Raw genomic sequence first — 21,568 nt, 5'->3', positions numbered from 1 at the left:
CGGTACATCTTCAGGTATTTAAAGACTCTTTACCACTTTAAAACATGAAACGCGAAATGATGACAGTTTCTAACATAAATGGTTTCAAACACTACAAGTTGGTTCCTCTTCGATCAATAACGGCAGGTATAATACACATTAAAGAATGAGAGATGTTTACCGTAACTTTATGATTGAACAACAGGCCTGTGCTGTATTCTTGTCACCTACAAAACATAATAATGATAACAAAAGACGCAGCTGGCGTTTATTAGTCATTTATATATCGGATGACGTCATCTTAAAAAACAACAACAAAAAAACTTTTTCCTCTGCGTCCATTGGCTATTATATATTACGTGACCAATGGAAACACTCTTTTCCCCGAAACGTCATAAAAAAAAAAAAACGTCTATAACTTAAATTTGTCTATAAATAAATAAATCTGTATAAATTAAGAAAGATAAATCACAGACGATATCCTTATCCTTGGGAGTTTCAATGCTTTTCTATCAAATATTTTAATAATCGTAAATTATGCTAGGTTATCATTCGAAAACTAAATAATTACTTTAATAATAATAAAACTGCACATATGTTTAGTCATCTTGTTCATATACAATAATTTTTTACCTGACTATACAGTTAAGTCTTAATGCAATCCACTGATAATCAAGAGCTTGACTGCTAAAAGGACTTACACATCTGACAAATCAGACTTCATGTATTCAGATTATGAATCCCAGTATAAATACTTTTTATTGAACACCTGGTTGTCTGAACATTTCACACAATCAGAATTTTAATATCATTAAATTTCTAATATTGAACGCTTTTACAGTCTCTCATAATCTGATCATCTTGTATTATCCACTGATACTGAACACATTTCACATAAATTCTATTAATATAAGTTTTATCTGACTTGTTCATTCATTATCTCAAATTTCCTGGCAAAAACTGAAAATTATGTAAGAAAAAAAAAAATCTTTAATTGTTCACATTTTAATATACAAGCAGAGTACTTCGACATCCAAAATATACATCTTGCAGCTGTAAATTTAAATTACACGTTTTAAAAAGACATTATAAAATTATAAAACATTATATATCTCATTATATAGCTCATTTATTCTTTATTAAACTCTAATAACTTTAATTTAATAATAAAAAAAATACATTTCTAAAGCACTGAACATAAAACAGAACTGCAAATATCACTGTTTCCCAATTCTGCAAACACTTTCAGTAGAAACTTTTCTACATTAATAAACTGCTTCGATTTAGCAACAGCTGAAAAAACTGTCAAAGACTTAATATAATAGACTTTATTACAGAACAAGGAATACACTTAAATATTATACAGCCAGTTGCATAAACAAGACAGTAATTAAGACCACTGCATCCCATAATAAAAAATAATTTATTTGAAAAGAGAAAAGCAAAGCAAATTTAAAAAAAAAAGAAAAGGACACAGATGGTTTTGGATTTAAAAATCCTCAAATTTACACCTTAATCCTGATCTTCGTCTGAGGAGAGAAAAAAAGAGGAGTCAGGAGATTAATTCAATGCATTAAAATACATTTGAGAATGAAATTAGAAATTACAACAGAAATGGGCTGAAAAAAAAAAAATCTAATTTTGAAAGTGACACACTAGATGTTACTCAAGAATAGATCTGGAGTTACACCAACATCAGGTGAAATGATCAGAAATGAAGTGAGACCACCAGCAAACCTTTACAGAAATGAACTGTGATTATTTTTTATACATTATCTATATAAATTAACAGCCATGTGACAACTTCAGATGTGGTTAATTTGGTTAGAACTGATCTAATATTTATACTATTTTATTTTTTATGCAAATACTTAAAAAGAAGACTTTTTTTAAATTAAGTACATTTAATTGATAAGGTTTTGCATTGAATGTAATATCAAAAAATTACCATAAAAATTATATTTTAGTAGAATTCCATTAAATAAAAATTAGGTCACACCAGCCAGCAAACTCACAAAGCCACTGTTTTTTAATTTAAACTTTTTTTTTTGTTATTTCCTTTATCCATAACATTGTTCACTAATGAAAAAGTCTCACTGACTCACGAGAGAAATATGCACAGATCAATAACTGATTTCAAATAAAAGCAGTTCAAAACATTTCTAAATAAACATTTTGGTCAATTGTAAAGCGAGGACAACAGGTGATGGACTTATTCCACTGGAGGAAGCGTTATTATGGATTATGGATATGGATTTCTTTTTAAAAACAAACAGCTTTTGGCTTCTGTAGACATTAACTGATGGACTGGAGTGGTGTGGATTACTTGTGGATTATTGTGAAGTTTTTATCAGATGTTCTGAGTCTCATTCTGACGGCACCCATTCACTCCAGAGCATCCATTGGTGAGACACTGATGCAATGCTACATTTCTCCAAATATGATGAAGAAATAAACTCATCTACATCTTGGAAGGCATGGGATGAGTAAATCTTCAGCAAATTTTCACGTTTGGGTGAAATGTTCCTTTAACACCAGAGAGTGAGTCAAATAATCCCACACAGTGTAAAGACACCCGCAGTGTTGAGTGTTACTGCATCACATAACAGCAGATACATACAGTTTAATACTTAGGCACAGATCAGCGGAGCGAGTCACTGTGTTTCCTAAACACACACAGCAAATGCTTTTAATACACCTGCGAATTCTAACCACAATTATTTGAATTTAAATAAATAAAGTACTTTAAAGGCATTGGGCTATATTTACTATGGCATGTTCTGCCATCTGGGACTGCATATCAGATGCAGTTAAGTCACATGGTTTAGGTTAATGATTACAGAGAGCGTGTTTATTTACCTTTTTGGCATTGGAGGATTTGGGGGATTTGTTTCGGGGAGACTTTCTCAGAGGAGACTTGGCGCCCGCAGCTGAATGCAGGGCACGACTGGCCACGGCGGGAGATTTACGAGCGCTGTTTCGCAGCTTGTTGAGGCCACGCTGCAGCCTGCTGTCACCACGACCGCTGTTCTTTGGAGTATTTACAACAGTGAACATCACAGATTGCCTTCGTTCGGCCTACAGATGAAAGAAAGTGAGAGAAAACAATTATTGTTACTCTATGAAATGCACTCATAAAATTACATTTTAGTAAATTTTGCATGAGCAATTTTAATAGAGTAAGCAAGTTTACTCTCAATTAAAGTCTAGGTTAGTAACAACCACAGACGTCTAATAAAAGTATCTTACCGGCGACTTCGGAGGTCTATTATGACTGCTGCCAAACATGCTTTTAGGTGTCAATGGTCGCGGGAAGCAACTTGTCAGCTTCTTCATCTGTGAAAACACCATTACTTGTGAACAACAGTTTTACAATTTAGTAACAATTACAGTTTATTAGATTGTTTCAAAGACATTCAGAACCAATTCTGAAATTCTGGTCCTGTAAACAGAGCTTTTTCCCAATTATTTTTTTTTTTTCCTGGTTTAAATTTAATGGTTCAATTTGTTCCAGAATAACTTTTTATTCGTTTTATTATTATTTATTTTTTCATTAAAACAATTTCTGGATTCTGTTTTAATGATTTAATTAAACTTTAATAAACAGAAAGCATGTCTAAAAAAATTGAATTCATTGAATTAATTTGACATTTTTTATTTTTCTAAATAAATTCAGTGTTGTCCATTTACATTTTTCTTGATTTATAATTTAAAGGGTTAGTTCAGCCAAAAATGAAAATTATGTCATTAATAATAACTCACCCTCATGTCGTTCCAAATACGTGACACCTCCATTTATCTTGGGAACACAGTTTAAGATATTTTAGATTTAGTCAGAGAGCTCTCAGTCCCTCCATTGAAGCTGTGTGTACGGTATACTGTCCATGTCCAGAAAGGTAAGAAAAACATCATCAAAGTAGTTCATGTGACATCAGAGTAGGGCTGTACCATTAATCGAAATCAAAATAAAATCGCGATTTGAGTGTGCGCGATTTCTAAATCGCTTTATAGCACGATTTTCCGCTGCCCTGACCTCCCGCAGTATGTTATCTGAACCAATCAGGATGCAGCGCGCCTAAGTGGAGCGCGAGAACAGAGTTAGACCATATGCCTAACTCCAGGTTCACACACACAGTCTGTGATGCGTAGTCTTTTTTTTCGAGCCCATGTAAACGGATCAGAAAAAGATGAGAACAGAAAAGGTTATAAATAGAAAGGTGCGAAAAGATTTAATATCTTGCGCGTGAGCACGGAGAGAGTTGATAGTGCACAGGACACAGTTTCGTTTTGTATAAATTGTATCTTAATTTTGATCAATGTTTTATCAATCAGTTGCCCGTATTTAATAAATAAGAAGCAAATATATTGCCTAGCAGACAATGTGATAAAGCGCCAGCACGATCACTTGCATTGCATGTGAACTAAACTCAGCGTGTACCTCACAGATTTGAGAAATATAAGCTATACATTACAGAAAGCTTGAAATGTCTTCTTAACGAAAATATTCAAACAAAAATAAATGGGCTACTCTCTGATGATTTAATCCATATGAAATGTGCATTTCTCTCTGGCGTTCATGGCGAGTTTGCATCGTCAACTTCATCTTTGCAGTGACACAGAAAACACCAGTTTATTACTACACAACAAAATGACTCCTTGCATATTTTCGAACCAGCAGGCCATTCTGGGTGAAAGTGAAAGTGAAAGTGAAGTGACATTCAGCCAAGTATGGTGACCCATACTCAGAATTTGTGCTCTGCATTTAACCCATCCGAAATGCACACACACAGAGCAGTGAACACACACACACACTGTGAGCACACACCCGGAGCAGTGGGCAGCCATTTATGCTGCGGCGCCCGGGGAGCAGTTGGGGGTTCAGTGCCTTGCTCAAGGGCACCTAAGTCGTGGTATTGAAGGTGGAGAGAGAACTGTACATGCACTCCCCCCACCCACAATTCCTGCCGGCCCGGGACTCGAACTCACAACCTTTCGATTGGGAGTCCGACTCTCTAACCATTAGGCCACGACTTCCGGTTGAGCGAGACCCCACGGGATGAGCGAGCGGATCGGGATATTCAGAAATGCGCTCTCCGCTCACAAGCTCTGTTCGGAACAAACCCGAGCCTCAATGTCTGCTGACCTTGCAGAAACATACAAATAGACATAGCCAGACTAGACTACAACCCGAATTCCGGAAAAGTTGGGACGTTTTTTAAATTTTAATAAAATGAAAACTAAAAGACTTTCAAATCACATGAGCCAATATTTTATTCACAATAGAACATAGATAACATAGCAAATGTTTAAACTGAGAAAGTTTACAATTTTATGCACAAAATGAGCTCATTTCAATTTTGATTTCTGCTACAGGTCTCAAAATAGTTGGGACGGGGCATGTTTACCATGGTGTAGCATCTCCTTTTCTTTTCAAAACAGTTTGAAGACGTCTGGGCATTGAGGCTATGAGTTGCTGGAGTTTTGCTGTTGGAATTTGGTCCCATTCTTGCCTTATATAAATTTCCAGCTGCTGAAGAGTTCGTGTTGCTCTAAATATGTTGCTCTAAAACCTTTATATACCTTTCAGCATTCACAGAGCCTTCCAAAACATGCAAGCTGCCCATACCGTATGCACTTATGCACCCCCATACCATCAGAGATGCTGGCTTTTGAACTGAACGCTGATAACATGCTGGAAGGTCTCCCTCCTCTTTAGCCCGGAGGACACGGCGTCCGTGATTTCCAACAAGAATGTCAAATTTGGACTCGTCTGACCATAAAACACTATTCCACTTTGAAATAGTCCATTTTAAATGAGCCTTGGCCCACAGGACACGACGGCGCTTCTGGACCATGTTCACATATGGCTTCCTTTTTGCATGATAGAGCTTTAGTTGGCATCTGCTGATGGCACGGCGGATTGTGTTTACCGACAGTGGTTTCTGAAAGTATTCCTGGGCCCATTTAGTAATGTCATTGACACAATCATGCCGATGAGTGATGCAGTGTCGTCTGAGAGCCCGAAGACCACGGGCATCCAATAAAGGTCTCCGGCCTTGTCCCTTACGCACAGAGATTTCTCCAGTTTCTCTGAATCTTTTGATGATGCTATGCACTGTAGATGATGAGATTTGCAAAGCCTTTGCAATTTGACGTTGAGGAACATTGTTTTTAAAGTTTTCCACAATTTTTTTACGCAGTCTTTCACAGATTGGAGAGCCTCTGCCCATCTTTACTTCTGAGAGACTCTGCTTCTCTAAGACAAAGCTTTTATAGCTAATCATGTTACAGACCTGATATCAATTAACTTAATTAATCACTAGATGTTCTCCCAGCTGAATCTTTTCAAAACTGCTTGCTTTTTTAGCCATTTGTTGCCCCCGTGCCAACTTTTTTGAGACCTGTAGCAGGCATTAAATTTTAAATGAGCTAATTAAGTGGATAAAAGTGTAAAATTTCTCAGTTTAAACATTTGCTACGTTATCTATGTTCTATTGTGAATAAAATATTGGCTCATGTGATTTGAAATTCCTTTAGTTTTCATTTTATTAAAATTTAAAAAACGTCCCAACTTTTCCGGAATTCGGGTTGTATTTTAATACAAATGATGAGCTTACTGACGATTTTTTATAATTCTTGACAAAATTATAATATATTAAGGTTTGTTAAGGTTATAAGGTTTGTTTTGTTTTTAGTTTTTGGCCTAGTTAGTTTTGCCTACGTTCCTATGGCCCAATGACCCTACGATGAGCATTTACTGCTTTTTAAAAATGCGGGTCAGGAAGCGGGTCGGGTACAATATTTTATTTTTATTTTTTTGCGGTCCGAGTTGCGTGCGGGTTAGTTGAAAACGTAGGTCGGGTGCGGGTTATTAATACATTGTCCCGCGCATCACTGATGCGAGTGGATAGATTCGCGCTTGTGCATTATTTTAATGTGCTTTCGCGTTACAATAATGCGCTCTCGTTGCTGCTTCTGAACCGCGTACACATAACTCACTGTATACACACTGCAGATGGAGTACGTGTGAACCTTGGGCAATAAATATATTGGGCAAAACATATAACACCTGAGGCACCGCTACAGTGAGCTCTATGACCAATGCATGGCAAGAAAAAAAAATATCCCTGAACACGGTTTTATTAAATTTTTTTCCATATGTCTAGACATTTTTTTGACATCTTTACTTAGTGATTATTTTGCCTTATGTATGTTCTAGAGACATTTGATAAGCTCTCATTGGTTTTCTTTTGGAAATATTTTTAAAATTTATACTGAATGCATTTATGACTGTAAAGCATGTCTGTGTGTGTCAAAATCGTGATTAAAATCAAAATCGCAAAATTGATCAAAAAATCGTGATAGGTTTTTTTGGTCCATATCGCACATCCCTACATCAGAGGGTCAGTTAGAATTTGTTGAAGCATCAAAAACACATTTTGGTCCAAAAACTACAACTTTATTCAACATTGTCTTCTCTTCCGGGTCTGTTGTGAGCGTGACTGCTGTGACTGTTGACGTAAAACGCTGATGACGTGTTTTCTGGTCCGCCCAATAACAAAGATAACACGTCAACAGCGCCACTGAACGCGCTCACAACAGACACAGAAGAGAAGACAATGCTGAATAAAGTCGTAGTTTTTGTTATTTTTGGACCAAAATTTATTTTCGATGCTTCAACAAATTCTAACTGACCTTCTGATGTCACATGGACTACTTTGATGATGTTTTTCTTACCTTTCTGGACATGGACAGTAGACCGTACACACAGCTTCAATGGAGGGACTGAGAGCTCTCGGACTAAATCTAAAATATCTTAAACTGTGTTCTGAAGATAAACGGAGGTCTTATCAGTTTGGAACGACATGAGGGTGACTAATTAATGACATCATTTTAATATTTGGGTGAACTAACCCTTTAATACACATTTATCATAAAAATAGTGTTCACCAAATATTAACCGTTTGATTAATCTTTTACAATTTAGTCAAATGAATATGTAACAATAAATAATTTTATAATTGACCACGATTCCTTTGGTTTAGTTTTTTTTGTTTTGGAAACAAATCAAAACGATGAAGAAAATGTGTGTTATCTTAGATTATTAAAAATTTTTTAGGAGATTACTAGAAGTTTTAGTCTGAGAATTAAAATCTATTGCACAACAGTCATATTAGTGTCACATTTCCTTTGTTATATTTGAAAAAAAACTTGCCCCTTCATATTTCCTTAAATAAACATTTATTTAGTCTAAACAGGGGTCTTTGTTCACTCATACCTCAGGCGTGTCTGGGGCTTGTAGTTGAGAGCCGGGGCGTTTGGGAGCCAGCGGGCTGCGTTTATTTTCTGAAGCACGTAGGTTTGAGCTTGTTTTAGGGGCCCGGTGAGCAGCAGTGCTGGACTGGATCTGACCCGGCAGCATGGATGCACGCTGGGGCCTGGAGTTGGCAGAGCTCTGGCTCGAACTTGGCACAAGGGAGAAGCGGCGATTGTTCAGGGACTCCTGGATCTGACCTGGCATCATGGACGCACGTCGGATCGTCTCACTTGGGTCACCCATTCGCAGGTCCTCATCCGTTATAGTGAATGAGGGTCCCAGACTGGGCTGTCGAGGAAGAACAGTAGTTTGACTCTGGCCTTCTACAAACAATGGAACAAAAGCAAACTATTCCCAGCTTACCCTGGACTCCAGCGGGTAGCTGCTCTTCAGGTGAGGCAGACAGGACTGGTTTCGCCACTGTAGTTCTGCGATGCGCATCCAGTCCTCCGCAGCATGTTCAGGTTCATTCTCTGCTCCAATAAAGAACGTACTGGTGGCTACAAAACACACAAAATAAGTTATTATATTGAATGGACAGTTCATACAATAATTTAGTTTTTAGTTTAATAAAGAGTGAAGAAAATACTACACTATACTTACTAGCAGTTCTCAAGTTGTTATCAATCTTACTTTTCCAATACAAATAAGACCAGTTAACCTTTTCATAACTGAATATAAAACATTATGACCAGTCTGCAACTTGCCCCAGTTTTTTATTTACCCTTGTAAGATCACAAGTACCCTTGTAACACCCCCCCACCTCACATTCCCCGATAAAACACCTTCTCCTTGTATCCAAGCAAATCTCATAGGTGACCTATTTTGATCTCAAAAATAGGTTTGCATCTATGAACTATAATCAATGAAGTCTAATGACAACATTTCACCTCCTGGCAGGCCAGCGTTGTGCACGGTGCTTCTGCGATAACCGGGCAGACGCTGAAGGGTGTCTGCTCTTGATAAAGTTGCTGCAGCATTTTCCTCTGAGAGGTCCATGGAGAACGGCCGTGAATGTTGGCCTGCCAAGTTGGGCTGAGATTGGGCAGAGTGCAGACTATAAAATGACTCCTCGCCTTCGCCACATCCTGATGTTTTCTAAACAAGCAAAAATAAAAGAACAAAAACACTTTAGAGCCTTTGCGACACAGTAGCAGAGAGAAGAAAAGAAGAAGCATTCAAGAAGCATTTCAAGACAAATCGGTTAACTAGGGATGTAACTATTCACTCAACTCACAATTGATATGATTTTTTTTTTTTTTTTTTTTTACAGTTTTACGGCAAATTCTAAATAAAAGGTGGAGAAGACCTTGAATTGTATATTTTCTAAATCTGAATGAGAGCACAGTTTCACTCTCTGACTGCAGGTGGCACTCATAACTACTTTAATATGTATTATACAGAAGCAAGAATAAAAGAAAACACCACATAAACTTTTCTCAAGTCAGTTAGTTCCCCTAAGACAGACATTAATATAAACCCCAACCACATCGCGATTCGTCTCAACTGACTTGAATCGTCACATAATTATTGATTTTCAACTGGCTTGGAATGCATTATCACATCCCTACAGTTTACTTACCGTTCCCCTTTAGGAAGCAATACATAGTCATGCAAATACAACTTCAATGCAGAAAAAGCAAAATTTCATAAAATTCTTGCCAAACTCATATGAAAAAGAAAGTTTTCTTATCTGCAATAGCACCTGACAAGAACTGTCTTACAAATGTTGTTTCTTGTGCTCAAATAGCTTAAAATAGCGTATATTTCAGGTTGGTCAAACCATAGTTTCACATGAAGACCTGACAGTGATTTTGCTGATTGGCTTTAATTTTGAAGGTGGGACTTACTTTACAAATAACTTTTTTTTTAACCCAATAAAGTTGAGAAGACAAGAAAGAGGCAGTGCATTTCCTACCTTAGCCATGGTGATGTTGATAGCCTGTGTAGTACGATGCCTGCGAGCCGAAGCAGTGGGCTTCTTTGCAGAGTCAACCACAAGATCACCAATGGAAGTGATGCTGGACTCTAGTTTGTGCTCAAAGTCGTTGTTCTGGTACCCTTTACACTTGTTGTCTTGTTGACTCATAGGTGTGAAGTAGAGAGTCTCCAGGGATTCAGTCCCCAAGGCACGACGTTTAGCAGCCAAACGCTCAGAACTACGTACCAGTGGAGTGCTGGATTCACCCAGTATTGACGAACAACTGCCAAATTGGGAAAAATTGTACAATGACACTGCATGAATTACCTGGAATACGCTGTGAGAAGCTTTTATGATTGGGTTCATTGCATTACCTGTTAGCGTTGAGGGAATCGTTTGGCTCAAACTCCAAGCTGTCTGTACTGATGTCCTGCTGTTTCTCCTGGACTCTGGTGTACAGACTGTCTCGGTGTCTCATGTTCTCTTTGTCATTAGTCATCATTTTCTGCTCTCGCAGTTGCCTGTCAGCAAAGTCCACCTACGACAAGCACACAATTAGACATGAAACTGGACAGGAAACACAAAATTCTCTCAAGTCTTATTTCCACATTCTTTTAATATTAAACCGTAAACTAACTTGTGCTTCCAAGCTTTTCACTTTGGTCGACAGGTTTTTCTCCTTGGTGCTCGCCTGGTCGAGTTCCATACGAGCCTGTGTCAGTTTCGTCTCCAGAACTTTGACTTCACTCTTGCTGGCCTCCAACAAATGCTCGAGAGTTTTATTCAACTCCTGAGCCTCCACCAGCAGTTGCTTTTTACTGTTGTAGTGATTCATGGCCTTCTCCACCTGAAGAAGTGTAGCAAGTCATGTCAGACTGGAGGTTGTCCAAAACAATTTCTCATGAAAGAAACATAGAAAGATCTAATTCAAAACAGACCTGTGCTTTGTAGTGCTCTACCACTTCTGACTTTGTCTTCAGCTGCTCCAGGAGTTCCTGATTCTCCTCCTCTAAAACAGAAATCTTCTGCACTTCATTTTCTTGGTAACTTTGGATTTCATCTTTGAGAGAGGTTACTTGTGTTGATAGGTTGTCTCTTTCCCTTCTCATGATTTCTAAATCCTGCTGGAACTCCTCCAGTTTTTGTTGTCTCTCATCAAGTTCCTCACCAATCTTCTTCTCCAGGTCTTCCTTTGAGTGTTGGATCTCAAGGACTTCTTTCTTCTTTTGTTGGCAGAGCAGTTCCGCTTGTTTCAGCTTCTGATCCAAGGATTGCAAAAGATGGTCTTTGTCTAAGAAATCACAACTGGAAGTTTCTAGTTGTTTCTGTAGGGTTGCAATCTTTTCTTCAAGCACTCTGCGGAGTTCATCTTCAGACTGTTTGTCCCTTAACTGCTTATCATTTATTTCATCTTTAAGAGAATTTAATTGAGCTTCCCTCTCGGAGGCAAGAGTGGAGGCCTGTAGTATTTTAGCTTGAAGTTCTCTTACATCTTTCTCAAGCTTCTGAGACTTTTCTTTTTCTTTTCGAAGCAACAGAAGCTCAGATTCCTTCTGAGAAGCTGTAGTTGTCAACTCTGCCACTTGTGTCTTGAAAGTAGCCAGGTTCTCCTTTAGTGTGTTACGTTCAACCTCTAAAACAGAAATCTCCTGTTGCTTCTGCACTTCTTTTTCCTGATAATGTCGGATTTCATCTTTGAGTGAGGTTACTTCAGTTGACAGGTTGTCTCTTTCCTTTCTCACAGTTTCCAAATTCTGCTGGCACTCTACCAGCTGATGTTTCTCAACAACAAGCTCGCCAATATTCTTCTCCAAGTCCTCCTTCAGCTGATGGACATCTTTCTCCTTTCGCTGGCACAGCAGATCCATTTGCTTCAGCTTCTGATCTAAAGTCTTCAGAAGCTGGTCTTTGTCGGAGACGTCTCGACTGGCAGTTTCCAGTTGTCCCTGAAGGGATTCAACTTTCTCTTCTAACACTTTACGGATATCATCTTCAGACTGTTTAGCATTCAACTGATCTTGAGGAGAATTAACACAAGCCTTCTCAGAGGCTAGTGTGGAGAACTCTAGGATTTTAGCTTGAAGTTCATTAACCGTTATCTCAAGTTCCTCACGCTTGGCAGTCTCAAGCTCCTGTACCTTTTCTCTAAGGCTCTCTTGCTGGTGAAGTTCAGAATGTTTATGTGAAGCTGCAGTTGTTTCCTCCACCAACTTCTTCTCAAGGACAGCCATGTTCTCCTTTAACGTGTTGCGTTCAACTTCTAAAACGGATATCACCTGTTGCTTCTGCACTTTAGTGTCCTGGTAGCCACAAATTTCCTCTTTAAGATAAATCACTTCAGTTGACAAGTGGTCTCTTTCCTTGCTTAATATTTCCAGATTCTGCTGGCACTCAGAAAGCTGTTGCGTCTCAACATTTAGCTCAACGATCCTCTTCTCCAGTTCCTCCTTTGCCTGATGCATTTCAAGGACATCTTTCTCTTTTTGATGGAAAAGCCCTTCCATCTCTTTGAGCTTTTGATCCAAAGAGCCCAGCAGTTTGTCTTTATCCACAACACAACGATTGACTGTATCCAGTTCTCCTTGTAGTGTGCCAACCTTCTGCTCCAATTCTCTGCGAAGATCATCCTCAGACTGTTTGGCACACAATTGTTGATCCTTCATCTCATTTTGAAGGGAAATTACTTGAGCCTCTCTCTGAGAGGCAAGAGTGGAGACCTCTACAATTTTGGCCTGAAGCTCACTCAACTTTTTCGCAAACTCTTCACCCTTGACTGCCTCAATCTCCAGAGCTTTTTCTCTTAGGGTCACTTGATGGGAAAGCTCCTGTTGAAGCAAGATGAGCTCAGATTCCTTTCGGGAAGCTGTATTCGTCACCTCCACCAACTGGCTCTGAAGAGCAGACAAGTTTTCCTTCAAAACATTGTAATCAGCCTGTAACACAGGAATTTCTTGTTTCTGCTGGCATTCATTCAGTTGTTGTTTCTGCTCAGTAATCCTCATTTCCCATTCTTCCTTTGCTTGGTGCATCTCAGTAACATCTTTCTCTTTTTGTTGGCACAGCAATTCCACCTGCTTCAGCTTCTGATTTAAAGACTGCAGAAGATGGTCTTTGTCTGCAGCATCATGATTGGCAGTATTTAGTAGTTTTTGTAGATTTCCAATCTTCTCCATCAGCTCATTACGTAGATCATCTTCACACTGCTTGGCCCTCAATTGTTGATCTTTCATCTCATCTTGAAGAGAACTCAGACAAGCTTCTCTCTCTGAGACAATAGAGGTTACCTCTAGGATTGTGGCCTGAAGTTCACTCACAGTCATCTCAAGCTCCTCACGTCTGGCTTTCTCAAGCTCCTGAGATTTTCCTCTCAGGGTTTCTTGATGACACAGCTCCTGTTGAAGCAAGAGGAGTTCAGATTCCTTCTGTGAAGCTGTAGCTGTCACCTCAGCCAACTGGTTCTGAATAGAAGTCATGTTTTCCTTCAACACATTGTGTTGAGCCTCTAAAACAGACAATTCTTGCTGTTTCTTCACTTCATTTTTACTGTAACGACAGACCTGCTCTTTAAGAGTTGTTACCTCCACTGACAAAACCAGCATTTCTTCTTGTTTTTCTGAAGCAAGTGAAGAAGCAGAGTCAAGCTCTTGCTGAAGTTTCCTAACTGTGTCCTCATGCTCTTTGCGATTTGATTTTATCATTTCATTTATTTCAATATTTTGTTCCTTAACAAGCCTCAGCTCGTGCCCTACATTGTCATACTCGCTCCTCAGATTTCTGATTTCTTCATCTTTTAGGGAAATCTGTTGGGACAGATCCAGAATTTGTGTTTGGAGGCTCTTGATTTTGGTCGAAGCCTGACTAACTTTGTTCTCCTCCTCTGTTTTCTCCTGTCTGAGAATATTTATTTGCTCCTGAAGGTCTCCAATGGACTGCAGATGCTCATCAAGACCTTGCTGCAATATGCATGCTTCCTTTTTCAGAGATTCATTTTCTTGCACCACTTTCTGATGCTCTTCCAGCTTCTTCTCATGATCTTGAATTTTGGCTCTTGCACTTTGCAAGTCAACAAAAAGGGCATTCAGAGCATCCTGCTGTGATGCCCTTTCCACTTCCAAACCCTGGATCTCAGCATGCAAAGCATGAACCATCTTATCTAAAGAGGCTACCTTCCCTTCCAGCTCCTCTCTCTGTTGGCGAAGGTCTGCAGAGGTTTTTATCTCTGCTGTCAACTCCACTTCCACCTGTTGTAGGCGAGAAACATCACTTTCCAGAGCTGATATTTGTGTGGTAAGCATTTCCTTCTGTGTACGTAAAGCCTCCTGCAGTGTTTCTCTCTCCAAACGGATGCTATTGATGGACTGCTCCAGATCGAACACCACCATTTGGAGTCTTTTGGTTTCCTTTTCAAAAGAGCCTCTCTCCTCAGCCAACAAAGCCTCAACTTCTGCCTTCTCCTTCTCAAGACGGGAAATCGTATCCTGAAGCTGAGCGAGTTTTAGAGTCAGATCTGCCAACTCCCATTTAAGCTTCTCCCACTGAGAAAATCAAAAGAGATAAAAAAAAGTTTTGTTAAAACTAGACAACTACAGTAAGATATTTTCAACTCATAATTAAACTTATGTCTTATAATATTTCTCATTTCACAGTGAATCCATGTAAAGGTACTGCTACAACATGATGTGAACTTCAGACTCTTAACAGACTTTTAACAAACCCTAGTTCAGTGAAGAGGACACTATACATTCAAAAAGCAAAGTATTTCAGATGAGACAATAAACCGAGGTCCTGACTCTCTGTGGTAATTAATAATCCCAGAGTGATATTCGAAAAGAGTATAGGTTAGACCAAATTTGCCGATTGGTCTCTGATCATCATGAGCCGCATTTCCAATGTCGGGGCAAAATCCAATCTGATGTGAATTATAATCAGCATAAAAGGCAGAAATATTTATAAGCGATGCAAAAGACTATGCACGCTAGGCATTAACATTACCATAGTAAACATGGTAAATGCGACCACTTGGAAGAAATCAGCTTCTTATTATCTGTCCCAATCCTGTATTTATTTAGTAAAATTTTATCTGTCATAAATCTCGTCTCGAGAGTTTATTTTAGTTTTAGCTCTGCGTAACCTGTCATAAAAATTCAATAATGTTTTTTTGTTCGGGAGCTTTTATAAAAATATAGAAATAATCATTCTTTCTAAATGTGATGTATATAGGCTACTGTGACTACAAATGAACAGACAGAGACTCGACTGAATAGGCAGGCTATGTTCATAACGCTTTATTTTGGTGACTAATTTTCAATCCTGATCAATTCATTCATTATGATCAATGTATCACTTACTATAGTAAAACATTGATGCTTTTGGATTTAAATACTTGAAGACTGCAAACAAACGACCGCTTTTATCATGTTCAAGTTCAAGTACTTTTTTATTCAGCAATGAAGTTATTACAGACACAACACACACAAAAAAATCACATCCACAACAAAAAAAAAACATTTAATGCTGAATAGGAGCATGAAGAAGACATAGTCTTATAATTTCCTGCCCCTTTTTACAATAATCTGATCTGGCAATGAACAGACGGCTCGCAGTATTTTATTTATTTTTATTTTTTTATTATTATTATTTTTTATTTTATTTTTCTATGTCAATATTACTTCACATCTAGATAACTGACAATTTCAATATTGTCAAACACTGGTTCTTATATTTCACTGCCTTCATATTTTCCAAGTAAATTTTTTTAATAAATTTTTTTTTATTTGAACAATCGTGTTACATGATTTTTGAACAATGTCCAAAGAATTCCATAAACTGATCCCAATTACAAGAAACCCTTTTTGTTTTTATGAGGTGCGTGAATATGGTACACAAAAATTGCCTTTTCTTCTGTTGTTAATGTCTATGATTAACTTAAATTTGTTTAGAATATGTATTGGCACCAAATTATTTTTCACTCTCCACATAATTTGTATTATTTTAAATTTGACCAAATCATTAAATTTCAAGGTCTGTAATTTTAAAAACAGTTTATTTGTGTGGTCTCGTAAACCTTTTTGAGTCACAATTCTTATTGCTTTCTTCTGAAGTAAGAACAGCCTTTCTGTATATACATGTATATATATATATTTTTACAGATAGATAGACATCTCACCTCCATGATGGGCCCCAAAACCTCTCCTTTCTCTTGAGATTGAGCTCTCTGTAGTTCATCTTCCAGAACGGAGATCTTTCCCTGAAGTATCTGAACCTGCTCACTCAGACTCTCCTGCACGAAGAGAACCAAAAAACACCGAACACAGTTTAATACCAGAGAGTACAAAGAATACAAAACATGACAAGAATAAAGACTGCATTACAATATGTTAGAAATTATCTACCTTGTGTGTGACGGCCTCATTTAGCTCCTTCTCCAGAAACTCTTTTCTGCTCTTCCACTCAGTCTGTGCAGATTCGTGAGCCAGTGTGAGTTTAGCAACTTCCTCTTCTGCTCTTTCCAGCTGAGCGAAGACATTGCGCACCTGATGGGAGCAGAGACAGGTAAAAATGATCTGATCATTGTTTTAAGCAGGACTTCAAAACAAGGAAACAGCATTTCACCTGTGCAGTAAGTGATCCATTCTCCTCTGTCAGTTCATCAATCTTTCTCTCTTTTTGGGAGTTGTCTGTTTTTAAGTCTTGGCATTGCTTTAGAACCTCATGCACTCTGTGAAGAAGACTGTTCAAGAAAAAAAGACACTAAACTTTTTTTTTTTTTTTAATAATTACCTGAAACCCAAATTTGACCTTTAGTGCACCTCACCTCTCGTTCTTCTCCTGGAGCTCCAGAAGTGCAGCTTTATGGTCCTTCTCCAGCTCTCCTTGTTCCCGCAGCATTCGCTCCACCCTGTGCTGTAACTGTGAAATCACACCCTCTGTGTGCAGAAGAGAGAGAAAAGTTCAACCAATTCACTGCATTATATCTCATTCACTCCAGACAGCATAATTAAATCAAAGGAAACATGGTGATGGATGGGTAGATCTTTTGTACCCTTCTCTGAGATGATGCAGATCTGATTGGTCAATTCTTTCTCCAGCTCGTCTCTCACGTCTCCCTCATGTGCCAATTCTTTCCGGAGTTTCTTCAGCTGGAAATGCGGCGTGCTCATAACATCCTGCACTGGAGAGCTGGAGATCAAGAAATGTAAGGGTATTATTTGGGAATTCTTATTTCAGTAAACTATCATATGCAACTCTACATGTTTCCAACATCAAGCAACATTTCTGTCTTCCCTGAAAGCAAAATATCCCAAAAGCAATGAATATTTCAAGCTTAAAATACTATTCTGTCATTGAGTTGTTAAAACTTATAAACAATGTTTAAATAATTTTAACAGTAATTTTAAAGATTAACACCACTGCATTTTCATGGCAAAAATAGTTGTAAAATGTATATAACTTTGCACAGAAAAAATTTGTAAGCCATTTTTTACCAAAAGCAAACATTTGCAAATACATTTTCATAGATTTACTTGAATTAAATAAAAAAAAGAGAAAAAGTGGGAACTCAGTTTTGTGGTATGCAATATTATGAGCAATATTAAGAACCCAGAATATTCCTTAATATTTGAACATATAAAAAGTCAGTTATATTAATCAACAAAATGCTGATTTTAAAGTAAATACATGTGTTTTCTATTAGCATTGCCATACTTGTTTCCATACAATTACAACTTTTAAAAACAGTGATTCGTTTAACTTTTTTTTAATGGTTTTAGTCAAGAAAATGCTTTGTCCTTTAGCAAGCAAAAAAAAAAAAAAAACACTGACCCGTCCGAGCTGGAAGCCACTGTACAAAGGTCTTGAAACTGAACTCTGGGAGGCCGTTGGGACCGGTTTATGATCGGAGACTCGTCATCTGAGTATAACAGTGAGCTGCTAATGCTTCCACTGCTAGAGTTCACAACGTTCATAAAAGCTACAGAGAGCATGCATGTGACACATAAATGATTAATAGACGAGCATAGATTTTTCCAATTCACAATGCAATGTGACTACTTACAGTCTTGGGCTAGAAACTGATCTAGGCCTTCCTCTAAACACAGACCATCAGCATCCTCTTTTACAAAACGAAACATGGATGTAAGGTCCGACTGACACAGACAGAGAAAGAGAGATGAATAAGAGCCTATGTTAGAGGGTGAACATTTTAAATTTCAATATTTTTGATGCAGTAACACTAGATAGGGAGCTTAGAATAGCAAAGCATGTAGTAAGTGACCGAATGCGGTCATTAGTAAACACTCACCTCTACATCTGAATCCATTGGGAGCAGAATGCCCTTCTTAAAAGTGCAGTAACAAAGCAAAAGCGCCACCTGCACACAAATAAGTGCACAACATTTGACCTGCATTATCATTAAAGCAACAATTCATCTAAGAAATACGCTTGGTATATGTGAACACAGTCACAATTTTAGAGAACTCGCCAAAGGTTTCTTAAATTATGGAAGAGCAAGGACAATATTTAATATAAATCTGATTGGATTATTCTGAAAGAGAAAGTCAGATACACATAGGATGCTTCGAGGGCGAGTAGAAGATGGACGCATTTTCATTCTCGGGTGAACTGACTCTTTAATGCTTACATTATTTTAGGGCTGTGCAAAAAATCAAAGAAGATTTTCATGCGCATCTAGTCAGTAAAATCTGCCCAATTACTTCTCAAAACTAGCCCAATCGTGTTTTCGCGTGCAGTAAATGCCGCTCCACCTGAACCAGTGTTGCCAAGTCCTTGGTTGTTTTCCAGAAACCCCAATCCCAAAGACGTGATATTTAGCCCCTAAAATGCGAATTTTACCAAGGCAACCCTGCCAAAAAACGTATATTTTAACCCCGGGACGAAATTTTTATCGGGGAACCCTCTGGCAACTCGATTGGGCTAGTTTTGGCCTAGTTTTGAGAAGCAACTGGGCAGGATTTGTTGTAAAAACCTGGCAACCCTGATCTGAACGCACGTGCTGGAGATATACTACGAATTACAGGAGCACCTTTAATGATGAGAAGCGCATGAAAATCGCATTCGATTTTTTGCACAGCCCTACATTATTTATCCATTTAGTTTGTAAACCCCCGATTAAGAGCACAAATTCATACCTTAGCAAGCTGAAGCTCCAGGTCAATCCCTCCACTGATCCTCTGTAAGATGAGGGAACTCTGTCTTTTGGTGAGGTGAAAATCATCTGTATATGTAAGACAGAAGTTGTGAGCAGGAAATATTATCTTTAAATAGGAACATTTATATTTGTATATGTTAATATAAACACGCACACACAGAGTGTTCCTGTTGCTCAGTGGTAGATCATTGCATTATCAGCGCAAAAGGTTGTGGGTTCGATTCCCAGGGAACACATGTTAGGTAAAAAAAAATGTTTGCCTGAATGCTCTGTAAAGTCGTTTTGGATAAAAGTGTCTGCTAAATGCACACACACACACACACACACACACACACACACACACACACACACACACACACACACACACACACACACACACACACACACACACACACATATATATATATATATAAAAATTGCTGCATGTTGCATATCATGCAAATGTTAAAGGACATGGTCATGAGGTTAAAAAATATAAAGTATATTCTGTGTTAATCAACATTATACAACAAATAGTTTCAACAGAGCATAATGTCACCACTAAAAGTTTTCTCATTCATTTCTTAAGTGTCCGATCTAGCATTATTATCCATGACAGCTGATGCAAAGCAAGAGATGAAGAACATATGCATCAAATTGTAAAACCTAAAAAGACAACATTTTGAAACTCACCATGCAAGACACTGAAAATGATCTCCACTTTTTTGTAAAGTGATAAAGTCTTAAAATCCTCAGTGTTCTCGGATCCCCTTCTAAAGTAACAGATAAAGCATTTGTCAGATGTGTTAGTGCTAGTCATAAAGGTATTTCCATATTTACCATCCAAGGGTCTCAAATGTCAACTCACAGTTTGAAGCAGATCTTCAGGAGCCGAAGCCCATCTCTCTTGGGAACGAACTCCCAGCCATGCTTCTCTGGAAACAGGGTGTTCATCTGTCAAGAGAACAACAGTCAAACATCTTATAGAAGAAACATTTCAATGTTTTAGACTATAAAACCAACATGTCAACAGACTAAATAACTGTGAACAACAATTAAATTAAAATTAAATTTATGCACTTAGCAGACGCTTTTATCCAAAGCGACTTACAGTGCATTCAGGATATCAATTTTTACCTATCATCTAAGAATAATAAATATATTATTTTATTATATTACAACAATATATTATATTTGGCAGTTCTTTGAGTACATTAAAATAAAACAAAACTGGATGACATTCTTACCCATGCCAAGAGCGGTCTCGCCTTTTTCATATTAAACTTCATGGCGGACTCTATAAAAAACATATTTTGAAAAATACTACAGCAAATAAGGTGGAGAGAAGAAACAAATCAATATATAATATTCAGTGACACAATTATACCTGGAAAACAACACAAGCTTAATGTTTACAATTATCAGATTGTTAGACTTCTGGATAAAAGAGGCCAAATTGAATATCACGAATATATATATATATATATATATATATATATATATATATATATATATTATTGCTTAATTTACATAACAAAACAGGGAACTAACAATGTAAGACACTCCCATTGAGACCAGCAGAGTTTACATTAAAGAGAAAAAAAACAACAACAAGTAACAAAGCTGTAGTTATAAAGAATTATAAATAATTTTTTTGAAGCATTTGAAGCTCTGAAACATTTTAACAAACATAAAAATATATTGAAGAAGGGTTTACATTTTTTCCATTTACAAGTAAGTTATGGATATGATATTCACCCATCATATATAGTAACATATGGTGCATATCAATAGCCTTTATATAAGCTTCCCAAAGTGTTATCAAGTTCAGATAAACACAATATAACAATATCTGCAGTATAATTACTTTTAGCAATGTAAGTCAAGTGTGTTTTGATTTGTTTGTTTACTCTGGAAGTTAACATTTTGCCCGTTAACCTTATCGCAGTTTAAACTAATTACGTTACATATCATCGTGGCATAAACACTGCCCTCATAAAACGCTGAAAATAATTATGATACTATAATGAATTTAATGTTTTTACCGTGATTTCAGGGTGAGATGAAGCAAAGAAACACATCGAAACTCTGACTGAAACGTTTTCAAATTCAAACGCAGCGTCGACTGTATCTGTTGGTCATCACGTGATGACTCAAAGCCCCGTTCTCATTGGCTAACTCAAATTAAAGTAGCCAATGGAAACGC

The 21,568-nt window shown here is 37.6% G+C and overlaps 1 protein-coding gene across 6 annotated transcripts; it reads right to left on the bottom strand.

The window, feature by feature from the left end:
* Nucleotides 1-1,292: 1,292 nt before the first annotated feature.
* LOC132107696 (nuclear mitotic apparatus protein 1-like) lies at nt 1,293-21,508 on the bottom strand. 6 transcript variants are annotated; one of them, XR_009424342.1, is made up of 24 exons: nt 21,408-21,508; nt 20,610-20,659; nt 20,231-20,316; nt 20,056-20,135; nt 19,364-19,449; nt 18,517-18,585; nt 18,271-18,361; nt 18,039-18,186; nt 17,260-17,396; nt 17,032-17,143; nt 16,830-16,947; nt 16,610-16,750; nt 16,384-16,497; nt 11,156-14,752; nt 10,855-11,064; nt 10,592-10,755; nt 10,215-10,500; nt 9,187-9,394; nt 8,660-8,796; nt 8,258-8,584; nt 3,229-3,315; nt 2,839-3,057; nt 2,600-2,677; nt 1,293-1,508 (listed from the first exon to the last, which is right to left on the bottom strand). XR_009424342.1 is itself a non-coding variant. In XM_059513852.1 (24 exons), exons 2-23 carry the CDS (start codon nt 20,649-20,651, stop codon nt 2,634-2,636), a joined length of 6,471 nt encoding a protein of 2,156 aa, XP_059369835.1. In that variant the 5' UTR covers nt 20,652-20,659; nt 21,408-21,508; the 3' UTR covers nt 1,293-1,508; nt 2,600-2,633. The 6 variants fall into 6 exon arrangements, 4 of the variants coding, with proteins under 4 accessions (XP_059369835.1, XP_059369833.1, XP_059369836.1 ...); XR_009424343.1 differs by having other exon boundaries at nt 2,610-2,677; XM_059513852.1 differs by having other exon boundaries at nt 2,600-2,645.
* Between the last annotated feature and the right edge of the window lie 60 nt (nt 21,509-21,568).

The sequence above is a fragment of the Carassius carassius genome, chromosome 28 (assembly GCF_963082965.1).
Source record: "Carassius carassius chromosome 28, fCarCar2.1, whole genome shotgun sequence".
NCBI lineage: Eukaryota > Metazoa > Chordata > Actinopteri > Cypriniformes > Cyprinidae > Carassius > Carassius carassius.
This window is presented reverse-complemented; position numbering and strand designations above follow the sequence as displayed.